Below are 25761 nucleotides of genomic sequence, written 5' to 3'. Positions count from 1 at the left end.
ATCTCAGTGAGCAAGTGCCACTGTGTGCATGTGGAGGGAGGCCAGGGGACTACGTAAGGGAATCAGTTCTCTCCTTCCAGCAGATGACTCTGGTCTTGAACTCAGGTCTTCAGGCTTGGAGGCGAGTACACTTACCTGCTGAGGCATCTCATGTGGGCCTGACCACCAGGTCAGTCCCTATGAAGGACAGGTTTAAGAGCAAAAGGTTGTCTAGCATAACATTAGCTGGTTGCTCTGTCCTCCATCCGCAAACAGTTTCTTTCACAGTAGGGAAGATAAAGGAAAGTTGACAGAAATATATTGAATGACAAGGGTTAGAATATTTAAGAAATTAAAACAAAATGTTCATTTATTTGTTTTTAATATGCAGCCAAACATGACAGCAGTGTTACACAAATAGCTCCCTTCTTCCCTTCTAAAGTTCAAGATTTGTAGACTCCAACTTAAAACTAGAAGAACATGATTTAATTCTGAAAATAGCAATCGATAGGTGTGGGTAACATTTGGTCACTACCAGCTTCCAGTCCTTAGAAGTTATACTGTACAGCTGCCAGTAAGTATACTGGATTCATTATGCAATTACTAGTTAGCAAAGAAATTTCCTTCATCTTGTTTGCAGAACAAGACCGGCAGAAAAACCTGGTGTAAGAAAACATGTTAATAAGTAAAGAAGTATTCCAATCATATGGATTTCCAGGTAAAAGACAGAAACCTAATGGACCATAAGAAAATACATTAACGCTTAGCTAAGTTGTCTGCACCTAAAGTATATTCCAGAAGCTTGTGTGCTGTGCAGCATTTGGATTACGGGATTTAAACCAAGGACTTCGATTGGGCTCACACACTTTTCGCTCTCAGATACAATCCATGCAGCATCAGACACTATTGTGTCCCCATTTGCAGCCTTGGGTATGCCGTGTGACTTGAGAAGTAAGGGCAAACTCTTATAACACAATAGAAATAAACGGTCTTGGAATGCCTCTTGGACATGGCAGAAGAAAGAGGAATGGCGCCCAGAGACTGGAAGAAATTTGGAATGATGTTTTTCAAGCCTTGCATTTAGAAAATCATCTGCAAAACTAACCTTCACCTGAAAGACACGTATTTGGTTGGCCACAGAAAGCAGTCATAACATATCATAACCCATCCTGGCAATGGGCCGTGCTCACCCACAATCTTTCCTTTGTTTGGGCCAACTGGGTTGCAGGGGTCAGGTTTTCTTTGCTGTGCTGTTCTCAGCAGCAGAAAGGGAGCTTTGTGACTCCAACACAGTTCAATTATATCCACTTTGAGCCTCACGGATATTCTCTGCATTGCACACCTGGCAGGAAGTGTGGACAGCGTACCCCCAACACCAGTCCTCAAGTTTTTCTCTTTGACCTTCAACCTTTCAAAGGACCGCAGGCAGCAAGAGTAGAAACAGAAGTGTATGCCTAGCATTTCAAATTTCCATGATCCCAGTTGGCATGCAAGAACGAGTGTCTCTAACTTTTTCCTTTAAAAATAATATACTCGCCAAGTCCCTGCCCAGATGCCTCAACTCAGGAAAATGAGATGTGTTGACCAGTCAGTGACGTGCTCAGTGCTCAGTCAGGGTCCCCAATACTTGGCTTACACCATACAGAGGACATCTGTTCCTAAAGATACTTAGTTGGTTTCTCTAAAACAGGTTTTAACACTTTATTCCAAAGGAAGCTCTGATTTCTTCTAGTATTATTTTCAGAGGAGTCTATTAGAAGTAGCTGAGGATTATTTCCCCTGCTACGCTCTGACAATCTGAATGTGGCTTTGTTCAATTATCGTTAGATGTTTACATAATTGTCACTATGGCATCCAGACAGTGTTGGGGTTCAGGTCTTGAGTATCAACTTTCTCACAGAGAAATTGTGGGGAATATAGATGAAAGAGTCACTCTTACTGATTCCTCAGGACAGAAATATTCCATGTTATTTTTTGTTGCTTTTGTGTAGTTAGCTGGCTCTCCGTCACAGAAATTGAACTGCATGTTTGTGGCTCTTAAATCAAAGGACATAACTAGAAAAACAACTGCCTGATTCTTAGTCACTGAAGTCCCCAGGGCAAGGGACTGGGTGGTACTAGGCTTAAAGTCAACGAAATGTGTGTGAATGATGGCTGAGGTTTAGACTGACTGATGACATCATGTACTTCAAGTCTACCTCCACCTATCCGTGTCACTTCCAGAATATGCGTTCCGGTGTCTGAAGGACCTAAATTTGAGCTGACCCTCATTGAATATTTATTTGAACACTTCTCTGCAGAGTTGAACAGGCTGACTGATCTTATGTGTGAATCTTTATTCATATCCCCGGAACTCATGTTTCCTCACTATTACCTACACAGTTCATGGACCAAACTTGTAGCGTGCTTTCCAGCTATGCCTGTGTTGATGGGTCCCAAAAGCTTACAGTTGCATGATAAATGAGTGATACCTTAATTCAGACACACATATTTTATAATGCAAAGGATAAGGGAGACTGCTGTTAAAAATCCATACTCCCTTGGGAGGGATAGCATCATTGAGATATTTCAGCTGAAATATAAAATGAATACGTACATTAATATCTGCCAAGGCATTTTTTTTCATTGTAATCCATTAGTGAAATTTTTGAATAACCATCACATGTTAATAAATCTTAGAAATTAGACAAAGATGAATGCAAGATTGTAATTTGCACTTTCCAGCCTTTTATCATGGCTATAAAGTAACAAAACCTTTTGGTGTTGACAATGCGCTCTAAGGTTTTGGCAGATACTCCTTGGGCATTTACTGCTTCAGAATTCATAAAACAATCGAGGAGCCAACATTATGCTATTCTTCAAAATTCTTAAAGGAATTTGATTCAGGGAATCAGGTTTCGTGGTAATAATCATTGTAATGGCAGTAGGCACTGCTGTCAAAGTTATGCCTGGAAACAATTAGGAAGATAGAGTAGAATTTGAGTTGAATTTAGTGAACCAGTTGATCCAGAACCTAAAAACATGCAGCCATGTAGTTTGACAGGAGACTGAAAGTATAAAACTAGAAACACCTCTGAGGTGCTCCAAATTTGGAAAGCTCTGATTTCATGCTCTCAGGTGAGAATATTCCTCAGAGGTCTTTGGTGGTATTCAAGGCCTTCAGACTTTGTCCTGAAGTTTTCTATTGTGCCTATTAATTCATATGAACTGAATAACTCTGAATGCTACCTAGTTCCAACATCTTCAAGGAAAGGCAAAGGAAAAACAGATAATCCAATTTTTATTCTTCATTTTCCTGAAATATTAAAGAACTGTCTTCAGGAAGCTTCACCGAGCTTCTCAACTGATGCAAAATGACCAAAAGTACAAACTCACTATATTGACAGTTATCTACAAGAAGCTACTGACCTTTAGGAACACTGACATAAGGCACATTAAAGTCATACAAACTGCTGTGACATCCGTAAGCATCTCAAGTCTGAAGTTGTGAATTTTCAGTGTCTTGGGGCAGTATTATTTTCACAGAATAGTACAGAGCCCATCATATCAGCATTATTGCTTTAAGCACATGGTTGATTAGGTGACAGGAGAGAGTATTCTTATGGTCCTGATAGGAAAACTTTCAGGAATTAAAAACAGAAAGGCCATCCAGTCTTACTTAAAATTAGATGCAAGCAGCTTTGTCTTCCGTGCACATTTTGAAGCTCCAATTTGTAGATGAGGGAAATGATCCAAGTCTGAGATACTCTAGCTGCATGACTTCAGGGTCATGGCTCTGCACTGAGTACAGACTGTTGCTTCAGCAATTATGGATACAAGGTGTCACTGCTTGACAACCTGATGACTGATGATCCATCAGCCAAATTTCAACTTTCCAAAGATAGCCTATCTTCTAGTCTCCTCCTAATTAGGTCCTCAACATAATTGTTAGAGGTGGAGTACTGGATAAAGGTTATGTTGGGCTGTGATTGAATTACATGCTACTTTTGTAGTTTGAAGTTTGTGATTTCCAGCTTTGATATGAATAAAAATAAGTGTATGATAAAGATTAAATAATAAAAGAAAGGGAGATTTCTTTAAATCTTTCCCCCAACCTCTCTCCTCAACTCTGAATTGTAATCCTCCTGCACCTGCCTCCCATGGCTTGAATTGCAGGTGTCGACTACTGTTCTGGGGCCTGACTCCTGACAAAACTCTACTTTCCAGGCAATACAGGGATTTTTACAAGGGATGCTTTGGCCATCCTCTTCCCATTTTGCACTCTAAGAAGACTAATGATGTTTATAAAAGCCTTTTTATTGGAGGGATTTGTATACTGTTGAGTAATCATTAAAGTCATGAAGGCCGCCAAATACCATGAGGATTAGAAGGGAGGTAGGTACCCACTTTCCAAATCTTCAACAGAGACTTAATAAACTTCACATGTCAACAGCTCTAAGTTGAGGAAAGGAAGTCTGTCTTTTGACAGAACAACTGCAGTGACTCTGAAGGGTAAAAGCTTTTTAGATGCACTGGTGTCTAAAACCAAAGATAGTCACCATTTAAAAATGACAGCAGAATCCATGCAAGGAAAGAGAAACTCCACTCTAGATCTGCTCAGTACACATTTAAGAGAATGGACAATTTTTCCTGGACCTTTGAGCCTTTCTGTTCTCACTCATAAAGTTAGCAGCTTATTTGAAATAGAGCAAATAATTCTTTGAATTAAAAATTGATGGAGTAATGCTTTTCTTATTTGTAAAGTTGTGTTTGATGATCTTATTGTATTATAATGTTATATTTATCCCCTAAACTATTTATTTAGACTTATTAATGTTTAAATTATGTATATATGTGTGTTTGTGCATGTGTGTGTATAACAGAAAATGATGTGAGTTTCCTTAGGGCTTGGGTTACAAATGGTTGTGAACACTGTGGACCAAACTCTGGTCTTCTGAAAAAAAATAGCAATTATTCTTAGCCACTAAGCCATTTCTCTTGTACCCTGAACAGTTTACACACACACACACACACACACACACACACACACACACACACACACACACACTGAAACACCACATAATTTGTTTTCTTGTACCACAAGATCTGCAGAGTAACTTTCAGTAGGTGGTTAATATATATGAAAATTAATTAGGTCGTTCAATGAAAGAACAAGTAAAAGCATGAATCAATGTACTCTGTAAAATGTAAAGTGCTTTATAAAAACACAATGATATGAGTATATCATAGGTAACACCCCTGATCTCACAATATTTTCCCATAAGACCTTCTTAGAACACAAGTTCCCGAATAGTTTCCATGGACAAGTAAAAACTGTAATTATCTATGTGGCAGAAATTCTTCAATCAACAGTATTAGTATTCAAATACAATTGAATAGAAATGAAACAAAGGCAGAAAGTCATTCAAATGACAAAGATAAATAGCACTGCTAACCTGATGACCACAGCTTAGGAAGTGAGAAAGAGGACATATAAGGACCCTACCAGAGATAGAATTTGAAATAGAACAAAAGCATTCTTAAGAAAGTAACAGCATAGAAGACTATAATTGTTTCAACGTCTCATACTATAGTATAGAGAGATCATCCTTATAGCAGGTGAAATTAATTTTTTCATGGATTATGACTTCCAGATGCTTGGTTGCTTTAATCACTTACAGAGGAATGTCAGCCATAGTAATCAAACAAGAAAAAGCAATTGAGAGGTTTAATCAAAACCCACTTTTGGTACCAGTGAGAATCAGTGAATCTATCTAAGCCTTGGTTTTCACATCAGTAAAAAGAACAGAGTATATGCCTTCTCACACTATGTATTATCTGGACACGAGCATACTTTAAGGTAATTTTATTTCTGTTATAAAGTCTGTCATTTGTAGAATTTACATCAAAAGTAAGTTTTCCCCACATTTATATAGCAATGTTATAGCTCCTTACTTTTTTAATAGAAATAAAATAAATCTGAGATAACTAATGTTTGAGTGTCGTTTATTTTGCTTTCAAAAGAACCCCTGCTAAGACGCTGAGATTCCTGAGTAGAACAAACCAGAGGCACACAGTGACTCCAAATAAGAAAGAGTCGAGGCAAATGGGGTAGATGAAGGACATTTGTCAAATAAGAGAAAGTAGCAGAAAAAAAATGGACAAAAAGAAACTCAAGTGGTTTTGATATGCGCTTTGACATTTTCTCAAGAATGTACTGCCTTGATTGTCCAGTTGCCTTTTGGATTGATGAATTCTTCTTCCCTTGTGTGCAATTTGGTGCTTGCCATACAGATGTGCTTTACAGATCACTTTGCTGTAAGGTTTCAACAGTATTTACATCTGTATTAGTCAGTTTGTAAGACAATCTTGCAAAAGACAGGAAAATATATTTAATTTTTCTTCCAATGAGAAGATTGAGACTCATGAAAATTGAAGTGGTTTTTCTCAAGGAAACACTATGGAGACACAAAGCCATGTCAACTGGTATTCTCATCATTTCTTTATGAGGATTCTCTTAGGTTACAAGAAAATAATTGTTACAATATATCTAAGAGCTATCAAATACCCTTCTGTCCATCCTTCTTTCCTTCCTTCCTTCTTTCCTTTCTTCCTCCCTTCCTTCCTTCCTTTCTTCCTTCCTTCCTCCCATCCCTCCTTCCTCCACTATTTCCTTCAAAAGCAAACAGTTCAATTGAAACATTATAGTATCTTACATTAAAACTTTCTGCAATGATAGAAGGATTGTGTGTACCCCACAATGGCAGCCATGAGTCATGTGTGTCTATGGGTCATTCAAAATGTGACCAGGCAGCTGAATGTAAATTGTATTTAATTTATAGATCAATACTCATAACTGGTCAGTAGTGTAGACAGCACTACTCTAGATTTGAGAATCTACTAAATACCCTATAAACCTTGCCATAAAAACATTTGTGCTCAGTTGTCCTTTGTCTTTAACCATTCTCTTTCTATTTGTTAATGTCCCACAAGGTCTCAACCATTCACAAACATGCCAATAAGTGGCCTGTAACATCTTGTTGGTGGACTGGTAAGTCTGATCACTGATTACTATTCTTACAAATAATTAAGGCAACACTCATGAGTTCCTTTGTAAAACCGTTTCTCTGATTTCCTCTAAGGTTGTATGCATTACATTGTTGGTCGTCTTATAAAAACACCATTGGCAATCTTCCTTCATTCTCACAGAATATTGACTAAGGTGCATGTGTCTACCCTTTGTAATGCATAATTCAAACAAAGTCCGTTCCACTGGACTCCTTTTTGAAGTTTTTGGAAACCCTCTATACCCTTCATCTGAAGAAAACAGGAATTGAGAACAAACCAGAAGCACAAACAGAACTAGAATTTTATAGCAGGAAGAGACTCTCCCAATATTTCTTCTTACTTCTTGTGGATTCATGCAAAGCAGAACTTCTTATTCTCTCTCAATTATTTTTGAACATTTCCACACAACTTTGCATCATTTTGCTTCCAATTGCCTTTCTCTTGTTACTGAGTGCTTTGGTATGCTAAACGATTTAGAGGGTCTTGTCTTGTGCATTCATTTACCAAAACTATCGATTAAGTCTAAACTAGAGGATGGGCTTTGAAGAATATAAGGTTAACGTTACTGTTTAAAGGAATTATGCAAGGAGTGAAATATAAATATGCTAAGAGATCTAGGCTGCTGCTAATCCCTTGCTCTTGGAAGCCATGATTACTGCCAAAGCTCGTGAAAGCATCCTTGTCTTGCCCTAAAAGGAAGTTGTCCACGTGTAGCATATGTGTCTGTAGAATACCAGTTGCACCAATTATAGTGGCAAGTCATTTGGTTATTGCTCTCTCACCAAAACTGTACTGACAAGAATAAACCGAGATACTGCATACGGCACGAAAATAGCTGCGGCACAGATTGTCATCACATCCTGCAACCAGGTTGCTCTTCCATTGTTCTTTTCTGACATTTCAAACTAAGGTCAGGGACAAGTTGCCATCGTCAAATACTTGGAAGTATCTGCAAGAACAAAGTGTAGGCAAAATACATGCGACAGAAAAGAACCTTGTTTATGGCAGATGACACGTGACACTCCGCTGTCCAGTGTAGACATTGTACACAGACTGTAAACTGTCAGTGAGGTGCGACTGGTAAGGATCTTGGTTTTGTGAAACCTGAATCTGCAAACGGTGAATGCTGTACCTTGTAAGAACCCGGACTTTCCTTGGCAGAGAATGCGAATGTTTTACAGGGCGAGCCATGTGAACTCATGTTTAGGGATATGGTTTCCATTAACCGCTTACCTCCTTGTCTGGTGACCTTTCCTTTCTGTACTTTAGGGGAATTTCCCAAAGTATTCGGCTTGCAATCAGGGTACAAATGAACACTCTACTCGAGGGACATTTACAACTGCTTCTTGGAGTCAAGGAGGGAGGGGTTGGTGTACATGGTACAGGGGATGTAAGAAGCGGTAAAATGATACATGCTGTGGCCAACTGACCCACTTCTGGAAGTCACATAAAAATAGTGAGGAGTATCTTACAATGTTATGGAAGGGACCAGTGATGCATCTTGCATTTCTTTTGTCTTGATGACAAAATACACTCTATAGAGCCACAAGAGCCTGCCTTGTGTTAGTTATAAACAAAAATATATTTATATATATATTTATGTAACTACTATGTGCTTTAAAGAAAATTACTGTGTGATTCAGCAGGGTTATTTCATTCTTTTTTTTTCTTTCTATCACCAGGGATATGATGACTTGAATGGCTTCTTATACAGGGATTGACAATGAAATGGGTTTTTCATACAGACATAGTGATATTTTTAAAAAAAAACATTTCTTAAGATATTTGTCTCAAAAAAATGCTCTCACAAATCTTCCTCTGATTTCTGTCTGTTTTCATTAGCCAAGAGCAAATGAGGCTCCATGGGACTCCAGGTGGGAGAGAAGCAGCACCTTAGGAAGCAAATTTCATTTTACTCTGCAGTGAGAGAATGGAAAACCTCACTGGCTACTCCCTCCTCTCTAGTCCTTAGCTTAACATTTGGAAATTGTGTCACAGCTCACAGGAAGGTTATTCATTACCAAGGAAGAGGCAGGCATAGTTTGAACTTCTGAACAGATGAACAATTCGTCCTGCAAAGTAATGAACTTGTCTGGACAATGGCATCTAAAGCGCAACATAAAATCCTTTTGCCGATAGTCTGTTTGGAAAAGATAGAAAAACCTCCTTTCATGTTTGGTTTTGCTCTTGTGCGAGCTACTGTTCCCTGTGATCTTGAAAATTCACCATTGCTCTTTGCAGTGAAAGCGTTCAGGCTTTGGAACGTGATTATCTTTGAGACGTCAGAGAAGAACATTTGAACCAAAGGTGTAGATCCCTTGTGAACTAAAGCTTTATTTATTATCATATTTTTTTCCTTGATCCCTTTGCAACCCTGCACCTAAACCAAAAGCATCGTCATCTCGTCACACTCCTGGCAAGTCCACAGGAGATGTTCCTTGTGAACCATGAATGTCATTCCGCTAGGGAATTCTTTATTCAGTGTACATGGTGTCTTGTACAAGTCTGAGTTTTCCTTTCAACGTTCCTGGGCTGGGCTTGTCCAGAAATCTCGTCGCCCTTCTGTCTACAGCAGTTTAGGGCTCCTTTATGTGTGGTGGTGGGTGTGTGTCTGTTTTCTTAAACGCATAAGCAAAATTTTAGTCTTAACACCTGTAAGCCAGTACTGGTGCTGCTCTGTCCTAAAATCTTAGCACTGCTCTGATACAATAAAACCTTCTTTCTCTCCAACTGGTTCAACTTCCGCATAGGCAGGATGTCCCGATCCTCTTCGAAACTTCATTGCTGGCCATCTGCTTGGGCGTCTCTAAACCAGGAAAATACAGCAACAATGAGTATCTCAGTCAGCACTTATCAAGAGATATATATTTACCAGGGTTTGTTGGCAGAATGCTTGCTGTACTCAAAGTCCAAGTTTTAATTGCCAGCATCATGTATGGCAAGCATAGGTGGTGCATTCCTGTAATTTTAGCTTCAGGGAGGGGTAGGCAGGAGGATCCGAAGCTCGAGCCCAGCCTGTTACATGTAAGTTAGAATATTTTCTTTACTATCCTAGCTTAGCTTCTTAATGCATCCAATAAGTGATCTACAGCAATAAACCCCACTGGAATTGGTATGCCACCTCTATAAGGTCTCTGAGTCTTGAGCCTCCATTTGGTTCTTCTGATGCCTATGAGATAGCAGCCTGTTGTAAGTTTCTGAAAGGCAAGGTTTAATGAGAGCTTTATAACCATTTATGTCTGCCACAGACAACAAGATGAACTATGATTTTAATATTTACTTACTTATTTCTGAATATACATATGTGCCCACATGAGCTTGTGCACATAAATGCAGGTGACCACAGAGGCCAGAAGAGTCTTCCTGATGTCCCGAAAGCAGAGTTAGAGGAAGGTGTGAGTTACCTGATACGTTCTGGGAATCAAGCCTGATTTTAGTTTGTTTGTTTCGTTTTGGTGATCAGAATCTTCTATGTATCTCGCAATGGCCTGGAACTTGTGAAATGGCTACCTGTGTCTTTGGAGTGCTGGGATTAAAGGTTCAAATTCCACATGTAACCCAGATGTTAGATGTAGAATCTTCTTTTTACAAGTCAATGTCAATATCATTTCCCTTGTCATTAATTCATTAAAAAAGTACAGCCATAAAACTCTCTAACTATTCCTATGAGTTGGTTTCAATTAGCTGTTAGATTTCCTAGCAGATAAGACAGAGGGAATCTCTCTCAGACTTGAGAAATCATTTATTAAACTCAGCACTTCTATTTATGACTTTTATGTTCAAACATTAAAGGTGTCAAATCTTAAAAATGGGACCCATCACCAAAGGTTGTGAGCAAACGTAAGCCTATCAAGATAATATTGAATGGTAGACACTAATTCTAAAACATGGGCTATTTGTATTGACAAGAGGAGCCTTTCTCTCCAGTGCTCCGTCTTTCAAGTAAACCCACAGTGATTTTGAAATAGATGTGCTGAAATGAATTATTAATCTACAGCTAGAGAAGACACTAAAATGCATTTCATAGCCACAGTGACATTAGAAGTGATTACCCCATTTATCAAAGTGCCTGCAATTTTGGCGTACATAAGGCAATAAATATTGAGGGAATCTTATTCCTATGTAAAGACTTTTAATGCAAAAGAGGTTAAATATCAGTGTTCACAGAGCGACACTTGGTATCTTGCTCTTGCTAGATTTGCTAATGACACGCCAACGTCAATGATTAATGGCTGTGAGGAAAGTATTTCACATCAAGCAGGAATGAGTATTAGTTTTATGTTCTGGAAAAGTGCCAGTTGAGGTAATTATATTCTGATTATTAATAATATTATACACTGCCACCACAACACCATGTGGTCAGAAAGTCTGACATTTATTAGCTGATTAAAGCTCATGAGGTAAGTGACGCTGGATATTCCTTGCTACCCCGAAGAAGACATTAAACATACCACGGGAACAGCACCTGCAGTGGGCCTGAAGATTACCTTTGACAGGCATATACCGAGTCTCTCTCTGGACATGGGTACTGTAACTCATGGCTACTATATACTTTAGGGAAAAGGCTATAAGCCTTGTGGTTTACTACTTATAGTTCTCCATAGCTTCAGAATTGGGCTTCTCTAAAGCCATGTCTTCCCCAGACAAACGGCATTGTTAATTCTTTCCTTCATTTCTATTTTTGTAAAAGGGAGAAGAGCTTAACGGTCCCTGTGTCCAGCTGTCAAGGGTCATCAGACAAAATAATTCCTGTACCTCAAGATGTACAGGTGACAAGCCTGCTGAGGGTGACCCTCATGAAAGCTGCATACTAGTAGTACAGGGTCCTAAGTATGGTTTTTGCCTTATATTCATTTGCATTTTCTATAAACTAGCAAAACTAGGAAGAAGCAGCAAAGATTAACATGAAATCGATCTCCTCACAAAGTCAATTTTGCCTGTGGTTGAAATTACTTCTTATATTTTTGGTTGTGAGCCTAGCCTTTAACGGCTGAGCCATCTCTCCAGCCCTGAAATTACTTCTTAAAATTCAATAGTTTAAACATATCTCAGCCAACAGTTCTGAAATGACTTTACTTTTACCTTACTCTTTTTTCTATCTATCTATCTATCTATCTATCTATCTATCTATCTATCTATCTATCTATCTATCTATCTACATCCTGATCACAACTCCCAACAAAAGCCCCTGCCTCACACAGCACATCCTGCTTTCCCCTTCCCTTTCTGCTCTGAGAAGAGGGATGCCCCTTGGGTACCAACCCACACAAGCACATCAAGTTCCTGCAGAACTAGGCACATCTTTTCCCACTGAGGCCAGGAAAGGTAGCCCAGTTTAGGGAACAGGATCTACAGAATCAGGGACAACCACTGCTCCAGTTGTTGGGGAAGCCACACGAAGACCAAACTGCACATGTGCTACATGTGAGGTCATCTTTTTGGAAGTCAGTAATTTGATTTTATTTACTAGTGCCTGAGAATGAATTGGGCTGTGCATATGCTGGGCCAGCATGCTCGCTCAGGGATCCTCCCCGGGGGCTGTGCACATGTGGGACAGCGTGCTTGCTCAGGGATCCTCCCCAGTTTATTTTTGGAAAAATTTAAAACATATCTGGAGAGAGTACTTCCTTGACTTATCACTGTTAGGCACAAAGTCAGAAAGACTTAATGACGATCTGGAATCCCTTAAGGTCCCTTGTCACACATGATTTGCTTATCTAGTTGCTCACCACCCTCCTACATCTCATTAGTAAGGATGACTGAAATAGATAAAGCACGACGAAAAACTATCCGAGATATTGTTCATTTGTGCAAAACTAAATCTTATAAAGGATATGGCATTTCTCATAGTAATATGTTGGAATATGTTAGAAGACATATAAGTTAAATACTACAGGCTGAAAACCTGAATTTTTGAAATATATTTGTAGCACTGACAGAATTCCACAAATGGAAGACTCCACACCCTAAAAATTTTTGCTTCATGAATGAAATGATAAAAATCTTATGCTGTCATTTCTAGCATGCGTCGGATATATATGAACAAAATCGATCTATATTTAAAATGGAAGAAATTAATTCTATTTAAAAAATTATTCTGTTCTTTCATAGTTCCCTTGATACCTCTATCTCATAACTCAAATGGACAAAAATCTGCTGTCCTTTATAAGACTTCACGAAGACATAGGCAATGCCATTCCGAAATCACATTATGGCGACTAAGTCATGTGATGTCTTTGGATCCTTCTTTCCTATCTTTGACTTGTATTTCATGTCTCCTGCAAGAATCTATCATCTTTATTCTTCCTTATTGATTTATACCTCTGTGTTGTGATTATTGAATTATTGTTCCTCCTGTCTTGGTTTATTATAAAAATCCTAAATATATAAGATTACTTTCATCAGGCTTCACAAGAGTTCTTTTCTGTACCTGTCTGCAGCTGTGTCACTATCTGCTTAGAGGCAGATAATAGTTAACTATGGCTTTAACTGCACAAGTGTATGATCTCATAGTAAAGTCCTTAGTGTTGCTGCTGCAATGCAGAACATCTACCTAGCGGACTGAGGTGGGAGTGCACAGAGGGGACTGGAAGTCTGGGCATTGATTTGTTCCCCCCGGTGAACTCACATGTCTGATGAGAGAATCAGCCACATAGAGAAGAGATCCTTTGTACTTCTCGGAGACCCAGACATTGCCAAATTGATTGTCTTAAGAACAGCCATTTCAAAGTGTTATGGGATCTGGCAGATACTACAGGCTCACTTGCTGGTAAAGCAGAATGCATGTTGGAACCCCCACATTCAAACCAGAATGTAGTATAAATCTATTACAGACAACCAGGGTATCATGCCCTCAGACACCATGGGGTACAAAGTGTGGGTGACCTTTCATTTTGTTTCCGAGAATTTATGTGATTAATTACATTCAGAAGAAAATGTTCACAGTGATTTGTGGGCACTGGGGTAAGTCAGGTAGGCAGAATTCTCCTTAATTACTCCTTCAGTACTATTAATTTGACAGTCTTCCAAATCTGTCTCAATGGTCCATGGCGAGATAATTAGTTGAAATATCCACAAACAAACCTGTGGGGTACTCTCAGCTAGCAGTGTGCACAAAACTGTGCCTGGAGACCTCTCAGGTGCACAGAGGACACAGACAGGACTCTCAGGGCTTAAATAGCCTTGGAAAGGAAATAATCAGCACTGAGGTTAAAGAAAAGAGTAAATGTGAAAGTCCTGGCCCAGAAAAAAGATGCCTGTATGCACAGTGGTCCTTGATAAGCACAAAGTTGAGGCCTTGCTATTTCGTATTGCTTTCCACTGTGAGCAGAAGTGGAAAGTGGTTGGGGTCACTCCCTAACACAAGGCTTAGGGAAAGGAAGTGGGTCCTTGTTATGTTTCCTCATCTGAAAAACGAAAGAAACTGAAGAACAGAGAGGTTTCAACTTACTCTTCTCTTAAAATCTTTCAATGCTTTTAATTAATTAATAAACTTTGCATCCTGATCGAAGTCTTCCCCTGCCCTCTTTTTCCAGTCCTTTCCACACTTCACTACCCTTATCCACTCCTCTTCCCTCTCTCTGTAGAGAAGAGGAGATCTCCCATGGATATCAACCAGCCTTAACATATCAAGTTGCAGTAAGTCTGGAGCTTTTTTTATTGATGTTAGATCAGGCAGTCCAGTAGGGGGAAAGGGTCCCAAAGGCAGGCAACAGGGTCAGAGATGGCCCCTGATCCTGCTGTTAGGAGTCCCACATGAAGACCAAGCTGCACCACAGCATAATTAATCAATTACATATGTGCAGAGTGTCTAGGTCAGTCCCATGCATGTACCACGAAACCTTCTACTCACTGTTTGTCCTGCCTACAAGATGTGCAGGGGTAAAGATGGAGAGAAATCGTTGGAATATTGAACCAAATGACTGGTCCAGCTGGAGTCCCATGTCATGACAGGGGGCCCACCCTTGACACTCTTAATAATATTCTGCTATACTCACAGACAGGAACCTAGCATAACTGTCATCGGAGAAGCCACACCGAGCAACTGATGGAAACAGATGCTGTATATTCTCTTAAGATCACAGTCTCTTTTCAGTAGTACAACCTCACCAGGTACTCACTGGTCTCTGAGGAGCCAACAGCCGATTTCCTTCTTTTCTTAAATGAAAAAAAATACTGTATGATTTCTTTCATTAAGCACGTCTGCAAGCTTTGATTTTAAGTCTTCATGCCTCCTTCTGTGCCTACTAAACTCAAAGGAGCCCGTGTGCAGGTGTGAGAAGCCTAGGACTCTGCATTCCTAATCATCTGGTTGCTGCACAATGAGGCACCCCCTAAGATCACGGGTGAGGATTCTGGATGGTACCTTAGAACAAGAACAGCATCGCAGACGAGGGAACGAATATAACCTTTAACCTTGTGCACTCGGCACACAGACTGACCAGGGATCTAAACACACATTTTTTTGGGCTTCCAAGTTGGCTCTTTAACATTTCCCTTTGATAAACGTTGACTGGGAAAAGGAAGGGTATATTTTTGTTTTTCATACCTTGAAACATAGCCATTCACTATTTCCCTTATTCTGTATTGAGTATTTCTTGGCTTAGCAAGTTACCAGGCTGAAGTTTGAAGACATAACAATTATAAAATACACCAGTTAACTTTGAATTTCAGATAAACAAGTCACCTTTCAAACTATGTTTAATCCCAAAAACTTAAACAAAATATGACTCACTTTTGTTTGGAATTCAAATATGTTTAAGTGTCCTGTATTTTATTTGGCCACCCAGCTGTTTAAAAATACTGGCCCTGAGTTCCAGCCAGTGAAACTTGCCATCTAGTTAAAATACAAGACTTCTGTTTGAGGCAGTGTCTCTGCCTCATGAGTTATAGATTTTTCTTTCCTTAAAAAAAAAAGGAGTATCTTACAGTAATTTACTAGAAATGGCCATGAATTGTGAGCAATAGATCAATACCTATGTGACTTGATTGCCCAATGTTTTATATATTTTCTGCTTTTCTTCCTTTAGTTTTTCATCATTAGGAAGTTGTCTTCTAGAACTGTCCTCTAGATGATCTAGAAATATTAGCAATAAGTATCACCAGCGCAGATAAAAATGAGAGTGTCTAAAAAAATTCATTAACAGTGCAAAATCATGCAGTATGATCTTTTTTCTCCAAAGCTAATGTATTGAAAGTATAAAGAAAATGAGTTCCCACTGGCTACTAAATTAACTCTTTTCAATTCATAGTTATTTTTTATTTGTAATCCATCTCCTGTTTCTCTGTCTCTGTCTGTCTCTGTCTCTGTCTGTATCTATCTGTCTCTCTTTCTGTCTCTGTCTGTCTGTCTCTCTCTCTCTTTCTGTGTGTGTGTGTGTGTGTGTGTGTGTGTGTGTGTGTGTGTCTGTGTGTGTGTTTGTTCTCTTCAGAGACCAAAAGAGAGTACCATATCCCCTGAGAAGCTGAAGTTCCAGGGAGCTGTGATCTGCCCGGCATGGGTGTTGAGACCAACCCTAGTCCCTTTGCGAAAGCAGTGAGTGCTCCTAATTGCTAAGTCAGCTCATTCCAAGTCCAGACATTCAGTGTGTGGAGGAATGCTTTCAACTCCTACATCTCAGGCACTTAACGTCTTATTTTCTTTCACTGTGAAGTGGTTTCCAAGCAGACTGAAATTAAAATCACTTTGAGAGGTGAAAGTCAAAACATAACTGATACTGAAAGGCCCTGATGACCTCACTTACATGCTCACAAGCTGGGCTCAGGCAAACACATTTGATAAATGTTCCCCAGAGAGCCAGTGATCAGTGAGCCTGAGCACTTCCCACTATCTTCTTACTGTTCCTCATCCATATCTATCATCCCCTCTCTGAAACTGTCTGGGGAATTCCCTCAATCAGGAGTGCCACTTAATTTATCATCTTTACTCATACAAACCCTCCATTTCTGTTTATGCCTACGAAAATGGTCCAGACGCCCATGTGCAAATCAGCTGTCCCTTCTTACCCTGCTGTGCTATTTCAGATATTTCTGGTGTTTTCTCAGTCTTTCCTGATGTACTCTGGAAACACTGTGGTAGTGTCTGTGGATGTATCTTACAGAGCCTATTTTTCCTGTTCTCTCTAGATATCGTAAGGCCCAAGTGACAAGAGCTGCTAAACTCTAAAAAAGGTATTTTTCTAGGTTCTTTTCTGTTGCTGTAATAAAACACTTCAACAAAAAGTGGCTTAGGAGATAGAAGGTGCATCCCTGAGAGGGGTCAGAGCAGGAACTCAAGGTAGAAACTTGAGGGAGAAGCCAGAGAGAAATGCTGCTCATAAGTCTGTGCCTAGTCAGCTCCCTTACAGAGTGCAGGACTACCTGCTTATGGATGGTGCCACCTCCAGTGGGATGGTCCCTCCTCTATGAATGAATAATCAAGAGATATATGTCAATCTGATTTATGCAGTTCCTCAGTATAGGTTTTCCTCAGAGGACTCTAGGCAGCACGTGTCAAATTGACAATTGAGTCAAACAAGAAAAAAATTGTCACATAAAATAAGAACTCAGAGAACTAAATGTGCATCTTGTGATGCATATTCCTGATGTTGCAGGTACGAAAGGGCATTGCCGAGTAAGTGAGCTCCACCAAACTCAGAGGGTGACTGTTGTAAAACAATTAAATCAAATGCTGTGAGACCTGTATTTTCATATACACAATTGTGAGGCCAACAGGTTTCATTTCAAGTCTAGAAATCCCATGCAAATGTACAGAGTACAATCTCATGGGCTAAAGATAACTCTGTACTTAAAACAAGTACCAAGGATCCTAAGTACTCCAAACTCACTTTCTAAATGGATGCTTGTCACAAAGTTAGGGACCAAATATACAACTGGGTATTCCAGGATAAGCAGCTGTAAAGCAATTCACTTACTCATGGGCAAACAATGAAACTATGCTAAGCTGATGTTCCTATCGACACTGGGTTAGGAAAACCCCAGGGTAGCAGGCTCTACACTTTAGCAATTAACTTGATAATTTTTTTCCAGCAAAAAATAGTTTTCCCTACTATAGTTTAGAATTTCTGGCATGTAATGCCATCAAAAAGTTAATCTTATTTTAAATATTACCCAGAAATGCACCCCCTATAAACAGACAAAGCTTCCTCTTATTACTTGTACCTGGGCCCAAGCCTTAGTCTACAAGAAAAACAAAATGATACAGACAAGGAGACTCATAATGAATGCTGTTGTTAATCTGCAGAATGTTTACTCTATAAGACATCTTTTGTAATCTTGAATGAAATGTGATGTTCATGACTCTCTCATTCACTACTAGACTCTTTGATGCCCTAACAAGGCATGGTGATAACGACCATCAAAGAATGCATTCAGTCAGCCAATGAAGTTACCATTTTCACACAGCCATTTGAAACACACTGCTAAACTAAGAGCATACAGACTCTGTTTAGGGAAAGTCATTCATTGGCATGTAAAGCTTAAAGAAATGTTAACCAAACCACAGCGGTAAGAATGGAAGGAGTATAAGATCAAATACCCACTAACTAACAATATTCGGCATATCGAGGAAAAGCCTTTCATTTGAAGTTGACTCAATAGAGACAGTTGCATGAACAGAAGGAATATCAACAGTTGCCGGGGTGAAGCTCGCCACTGACGGGCCACCCACCCCTACTAATTGGGGGCGTATTCATATTCCCAGTCTCCTAAACTGTCAGCCCCTCATTTTGTCTAATTTGATTGTCCCTTTCAGTAACTTTAATAACCTTTTCTACCTCAAGGTTTCTTCCAGAGCATTTTGAATTTATTTGACCTCGTGTAACGTCACCTCAAAGCAGTCACCTGGGGATCTTAGGGTCACACAAACCTACTGCTCTATATCGTTTGGCACAAGATTGACTGTCATTAGTCTCTGCCATTTACCCAATCTCTACCTCACACTCTGTCAGACCTGGAACGTTTTCAATCAACTCACAAGTTGCCCACTCATTCATTTGACACGTAATTCCAGATAAAGCTTCAGTACCTTGATCAAAAATTCCTATCTATTACATTTTTGGATTCCGAATTTTAAACTCCTACAGCTAGTGCAGAAAAGGTCACCTATCCAGTTTAGTCCAACCTCAAAGAATGTTAGTTTAATTTCACTTAGAACATCAGTGCTTAGACTATTGCCTGCTTGTAGCATTCTCACAGTACACCCACTAATTATCCATTCAGTTCCCAAATTCACTTCCTGTTTTCCCCTAATCTTGTACCACTCAGCCTACTTTCACTTAGAATTCATGCTTTCTTCTTATCTGAAATTTCTTTCTCTCTTGCATACTTGTTATTTCTGTCCAATATTCTTGTGTCAGCTAGCAGGTGGTGCTGTCACTTTCTCCTTTTACACCCTTTGAGACACTCACTCTTTCTCCACGGTTCCTTCCCCCCTCCTCTTCTTCCCCCATCCCCTTACCTCAGCTTTTACTGAGCTCAAAGCAATCTCAAATTTGTGTTCCTCCTGTCACCAGGCCTAGCTTCCTCCCTTCTCCTGTAACATCCCATCAGAACTTTATTCTGCTTCTGAACTTTTCATTTTTCCCCTTCCTTTGGCAGAATGATGATATATTCTTCCACATTTTATTATTTCTTCTCATTTCAGCTGGTCCTACCTTCATTTCTTGTTGTTTCTGTGAAAAGATCCAACTGAGATTTGATCATAAACTAAAAGCAAACCTACACTTAACCCCTCAGTTTCCTTCCTAAATCCTTTGCCTTCTGATATTTCCAATTCTCTTATTAGAAAATTTATTTCCCCAGTTATGTGGAGTCCATATTTTGAAGTTACTTCAGAGTCCTTTCTCGTTTTACTAATCAAGAGGCCCCTTTCTTTGCCACCTAAGAACTGGGGATTTTCCAGATCGCATGACTTTTGGACTCCCAGTCTCTATCTGTAACCAATTCTTGGTCTCACTGAGGAAACAGTGAGTATTCAGAAGAATTGATTGAAAATATATTTCAGACAGGCAAATGAAAACTTAAACTCTATTTTTATCATTCACAGGGCTCTTGAATTAACACCATTCCACATCCTCTACAAAGACCCAAATTCAACTCAGCAAGTACCTGACACAGTCACTGACAGAATCTTCTCACTGCCTTTTGAGGGTTCTTAATGGGCACAAACATTTAATTGAGTAATAAATTGCTATCGGACAGGCAATTTACTCTAAACAAGAGTAATTTGCAGTGGGTTTTGGAAACAAGCTGGTTCAGTACTACCCAGTGACTTGGCCAACAGACAAGACAATGCTACTGTGGTCGTAAATGTTCTAGTAAAATCAAATGTGAGTTAGTGCTTCTTGCTTCGATGGTAAGACAGGCCAAGTTCCTCGAGAAACTGCTCTTATAAAGTCTTTCTTGTTTGGAGTACCGATGTGTTTCTAAATCAAGAGAAAGAGAGCTGGCAGATTTAGTTCTCAGTAGTTTTGACTACAGAGATGGTAAAAGCAGAGCTGGTCTCTACCCCAAAGTACTTGTGTACTCGAGTCTATGTTTTAGTCACACAACTAGGGAAGAGCCTGATAAAAACAATTTAGACCATGAAGCCTATGCGCTTACACTGTTTAAACATTTCATGCGATGTCTCCCAGGCAGACTAGGACAAAAATAGATCTTTTGAAATGATCAGAATATTTTGACATTTTTAAATTTGTGTAATGTTGAATGAAATTAATATGCTAGCACACATTTTATCTATTTAAGGTTTAATGGTAATTGCACTAATTACACACAAAAATAATTAGTAAAATGATACATTTCATACATTGTTTGACTACAGTAATCACTTTTTCTATGTACACACACTTGGGGCTGGCTGGCTGGCTGGTTTTTTCTTTCTTTCTTTCTTTCTTTCTTTCTTTCTTTCTTTCTTTCTTTCTTCTTCACAGAGCATACAAAATTGGATGGGGAAAGTGGTGTGGCTAACTGATTATTACAATAATCAGTTAGGATATAGTAATCAAGAAGGAATGTGGTAGAAAGCTCAATGAAATAAAAGATATTTTATTCAGTATGTTTAATAATTCTTACTAGTAAAATGTAGTAATTAATTCGTTAAATTAGAAACACTTTAGTTTTGGGAATTTAAGTGAACATATACCAAGCAGCAAAATAAATGAAAGATGGCAGCTATTAAATGAATCTTATTTTGATGACTGCATTTAAAAGGAATCACCATGAACTCTACATGATGTCCCAAATTATCTAGTGATGTATATTATAAATTTCTAGCCTATTAGAACCATAGACATCTGAATAGTGTCTTCTTCTTAGTGTTATTTTACAGTGTGTGGGGGAAATCAGAGGGCAACTTAGGGGACTGGGTCTCTCCTATATGTGAGGTCCTGGAATAGATCTCAGGTTTTTGGGTTTGGCAGCAAGCTCCTTTACCCATTGGGCCATCTTGCTGGTCCTCTATGAAATAACATTTTATAATATACTCTGCTTACGATTTTGTTGTTGCTTTTTAACGAATTATTTATTTATTTTATGTATATGAGTACACTGTACTTGTCTCCAGACACACCAGGAGAGGGCATCAGATCATATAATAGAGAGCTGTGAGCCATCATGTGGTTCCTGGGAATTGAACTCAGGACGCCTGAAAGAGCAGCCACGGCTTTTAAACAGCTGAGTCATCTCTCCAGCCCCTCTACTTATGTTTTGTTAAAGCTCTGTCAGCTACCACCTAATAATGTTGCTTTTTTTTTTTTTTTTTAAAGAAGAGTGTAACGGCATTTCTACTAGCTTTGATGTTTTACCTCCCTTGCAGGAGCTCATGAGAACTGAATGTTATTTTTTTTTACCTTCTCTAAGAATAGAAACAAGAACTAATTTATTTCAGTGTCTCATTTCCTCGCTTGAGTTTTCTTAACGACTGAACTAAGAAATACCTTAAAAGCAAGATTTGGTGGTAAGAAATGTGCCACTTCAAGATAAAGATTTGTGGCCCTCTGGAATGTCTTTCTCTGTTTACTGCACGGGTTTGCTAATGATCATGTCTTCCCAACTCCTCGCACAGCAGCTGCAGAGTGAGTGAGATAGAGAGCATGGTAAACATGCTGTCCTCCCACACAGCAGCAGCTGGGCCCTGTGTCTCTGGCTTCCCTCCTGGTGGCACTGTAGACTGCCAGGGAAAGTTGAGAGTCACAGCTGCCCATGTTCGCTTCATCTTCCCCACTAGTCCTTGTTCTTCACAAATATTTTTGGGGCTAGGTAGCCAACAGAGTGTTCAGTGGCCCAAATGACATTTGTGTGGTGGAGACTGCACACCAGGCTGAGAAGTCCTGGGCTGGAGTGACAGCTTTGCGTCCGGCTGTCACACAGTCTGAGCAAAGAATGAGCAAAAGGTTGTGCTATCTAGTCTCTTTATCCCCACAGGATTGGACTCTGAAGTTGAGTCAGAATCACACTTCTCATGGATGCTTTTGGTACTGAGGTTTCTGATCCTTTTTTATTTATCTGGGTTTTATAGTAGCTAAAATGATATAATCAGAATACCAATGAATATACTGTTACAAGAAATTCTGTGATGTTAACATGGATAACTATGCTGTTATTTTCTATATCCCCATAAACAGCTTTACTACAGAGTGAAAGGCAAAGTCCTTATAGGTTTTTAACATAGAGGTCTGCATAAAATGCACTTGATGTGACCAGTTGGGAAATTGTAGGCTTACGTTGGGGAAGGTCACAAAGTCATCTACTTGCACGCATGCTGGGGTTTCTTTTTCCTTTAACATTCTATGATTTTGTACATCAAAAATCCTGGGCACTTCCACATATGGCAGATATACCCAAAAAATTAAAAGAGTCTCAAAGAACAAGGTAGATGCTTCAACTTTGTGTTTAAGTGTTATTGTGGAATTATTTTACAATTTCTAAACCAAGCTGGAGTGCACAATTTAAGAATGGTAGAGTCATTTCTCCCTTTAGAGAGGTTAACTGTTTAGGTCAACAATGAGGGTCCTTTATGTACTTTACCCAATGTCACTTCATCGGTATACCGCAATAGTTCCATGAAAAGTCTTATGACAATGGCAACCATACTTGCCTCAAGTTCTAAACTGAGGCATATTTAAAGCTAATTATTCAATGTGAAATCTGTACCTAATTTAAATAATGTGCTATCTCCTCATTCATTGGCCCGTTGGCTCCATGTAGCAGAAAGCTCATCTTCACTCTGTTCAGGGCTAGCACACAGCAAGGACTGAACAAACAATAAATGAACGCACTGGCGAATGGTCACTATATCAGCTGCTTGTTAGCCTCTGTGCCTTTAGCTTTCTAATTTCATCCTTCTCCTTTGGAAAAAACATAGCTCTTTTCTAACTTGTGATGTGTATAGAGAGAACCAACATTTCTTCCCAATCTTCCCCCAATTTTTTAAAAATAAGCTAGTATTTTTTAACAGAAATGTACACCAAGCTATAGCGATCACGTAAATTTGTGTAGCGGACACAGCCAACAGTAAAAATAAGGAAAAACCATTTAGAGAGCAGGACTTTGTTCTTTGACCTAGGCTGCTCTTAAAGATATAACCCAGCCCTAGCCTCATCAGTGCTGGAGTAGAGTAAAATGCCGATTAATAATCTGTGACATTTAAATTGTCAATGAGATATTCTAAATTCAGTGTGTGTGTGTGTGTGTGTGTGTGTGTGTGTGTGTGTGTGTGTGTGCACTAGAGAGGTTGACACATCTCCTGGAGCCGGACTCACACCTAGTTGTGAGCCACTTAATGTAGGTGATAGAAACTGAATTTGAGTCTCCTAGAAGAGTTATCAAGCCATCTTAACCACTGTGACACTTCTCCAGCTCCAAATATTGGAGTTTTGTTTTTAATGGGAAATGTCTATTTTGTATATATTTCGTTATGATGCTTTCTTTCCCCAAGCCTAGATTTCTTTTTATTGGTTTTCCTGTCGATTTTGAGTTTTCTATTATTTATGTTTATTGGAATTTTAATAAATCACAGACTTTATGCCCAGAAATATTCAGCAATCATTAAATTTAATAAGGAACCTTGGGCATGCTAACTTATCCAAAGAGGTACCAGTTTTATCAAAAAATTTTTAAAAATTCAAAATGCACTTTTATGGGAATTTTTGTCTCTTCCGTGTTTTTGAATATAATAAACTGCATTTTAAAAGGATTTTAAAAGCATATATAGACAGATCAGGTTTTGATCGAAATCAGATATCTTTTGGAAAACCACAATATAGCCAGACAGATAAAAAAAAGCTATCTAATATAAAACTGAAAGAACATATTTGGTCCCAAATCTGCAGAGGATAATGGAGGAATACAGGGGATAGCTTAGTGAGAAAGAGATGATCTGCTCGGCTAAATAGAAGGATGGGAGAGGAAGCTGGATCTTCCGTATGTAAAGACAACCATGTAAACCATGGATCGCTCATCCGACCACAGTTTATGGACTGATGGCTTGATTTATCATCTCATTTCCTTCCTGCAAACAATATCCCTGTAAATATCATGTAAGGAGGAATGTCTGTATCTATAAAACATGTAAAAACTTGTATGTATTTCCTACAAGAACAAAATACACAGATAACAAACAGCCTTTGTCATTGTTATCGTTACTCTACATAGAAAATAATGATCACAACACACACATGTGTTGTGTTGAATGACTACACACATGTGGGCAGTGGTTCTGGTATGATTTATTAAGTCTTTAACTCTTTCTGATGATTCTACTTTGCCAAATCTACTATAAAGACAGCATATATTAAGATACTATCATAGCACATTAAAGACAGCATTGCACTATGTTTCTAGACAGTGACAAAAACATCCTTAGCAGAGAGAAGCAAGGAGTCCAGTGCTGTGGTTATGGGTTTGAGTTCTGAGAGTGGAACAGCTGTGCTCAATTCTGACTCTCATGGAGTACATGAGAGACGCTGACTAAATCATTTAAGATTGATGCTTCAGCTTCCTTTTGTCTAGTGATGGAGATCATTCTGGGTCATGTGCCCCCATTATTATTAAATGAGCCAATGGAGGGGGATCTCTTCCTTATCATGTGTGCTCTTGAAGGGGCTAATTATAAAAGTAGCAAAGAAGAACAGTTCATTTGGAGAGAGAGGTTCTAAAGTGGGAGATGGGGTGTATGAGTATTGGTTCATGCACACAGGCAGTTACCACATTTAGCCTGTGTAATACAGGAAATAAATCTATACCTCTTTATTCATGTTAATATTTCACTGTGAAATACACAGCAGTACACACTGGGTGGCATCTTTGGCACCATTCAACTTTGACCAAATTACTAAAAAATAGTCTATTATACTAGAAACCAAAGACAACAATTCAAAAATAGTTTAATTGATTGTGTGCAACGTAACCTATATATTTGATGAAATTTGTAGTTGACAAACTAATGTTCCCTAAAGATGTCCACATTGTGAACAGGAATACCCACCAGTGCTACCTGCTGTGAGCTAAGACACATTGCAGATCATGGGATGGAGAAGTTGCTATTAGGCAAGTGGGTTAAATGTTATCATTATGGGCCTTGAAGAGGAAACAGAGTCAGAGTTAGCTGTGGTGTTTGAAACAGACTGTGAAATGACAGAAATGGAGGCCAGGAGCCAAGGAACACAGACAGCTTCCAGAAGTAAAATAGCTGGAAAAATATTCTCCCTGGAGCAATTACGAGGACATAGCTTTGCC

At 39.1% G+C, this 25761-nt stretch overlaps 1 protein-coding gene across 12 annotated transcripts in view; it reads right to left on the bottom strand.

The window, feature by feature from the left end:
- Positions 1 to 322: 322 nt before the first annotated feature.
- Plxdc2 (plexin domain containing 2) overlaps positions 323 to 25761 on the bottom strand; it is a 425039-nt gene continuing 399600 nt past the window's right edge. For 11 of the 12 annotated variants that reach the window (XM_039095938.2, XM_039095937.2, XM_063276640.1 and 8 more), the window contains one exon: positions 323 to 9832. In XM_039095938.2, coding sequence (XP_038951866.1) covers positions 9716 to 9832 — 117 coding nt within the window. In that variant the 3' untranslated portion in view covers positions 323 to 9715. The remainder of the gene's footprint in view (positions 9833 to 25761) is intronic. The other variant, NM_001108422.2, reaches the window with a different exon arrangement.

Source organism: Rattus norvegicus, chromosome 17 (genome assembly GCF_036323735.1).
Source record: "Rattus norvegicus strain BN/NHsdMcwi chromosome 17, GRCr8, whole genome shotgun sequence".
In the NCBI taxonomy this organism is placed as follows: domain Eukaryota; kingdom Metazoa; phylum Chordata; class Mammalia; order Rodentia; family Muridae; genus Rattus; species Rattus norvegicus.
Note: the sequence above shows the minus strand (reverse complement) of the source record. Positions and strands in the feature narration are given on the sequence as shown.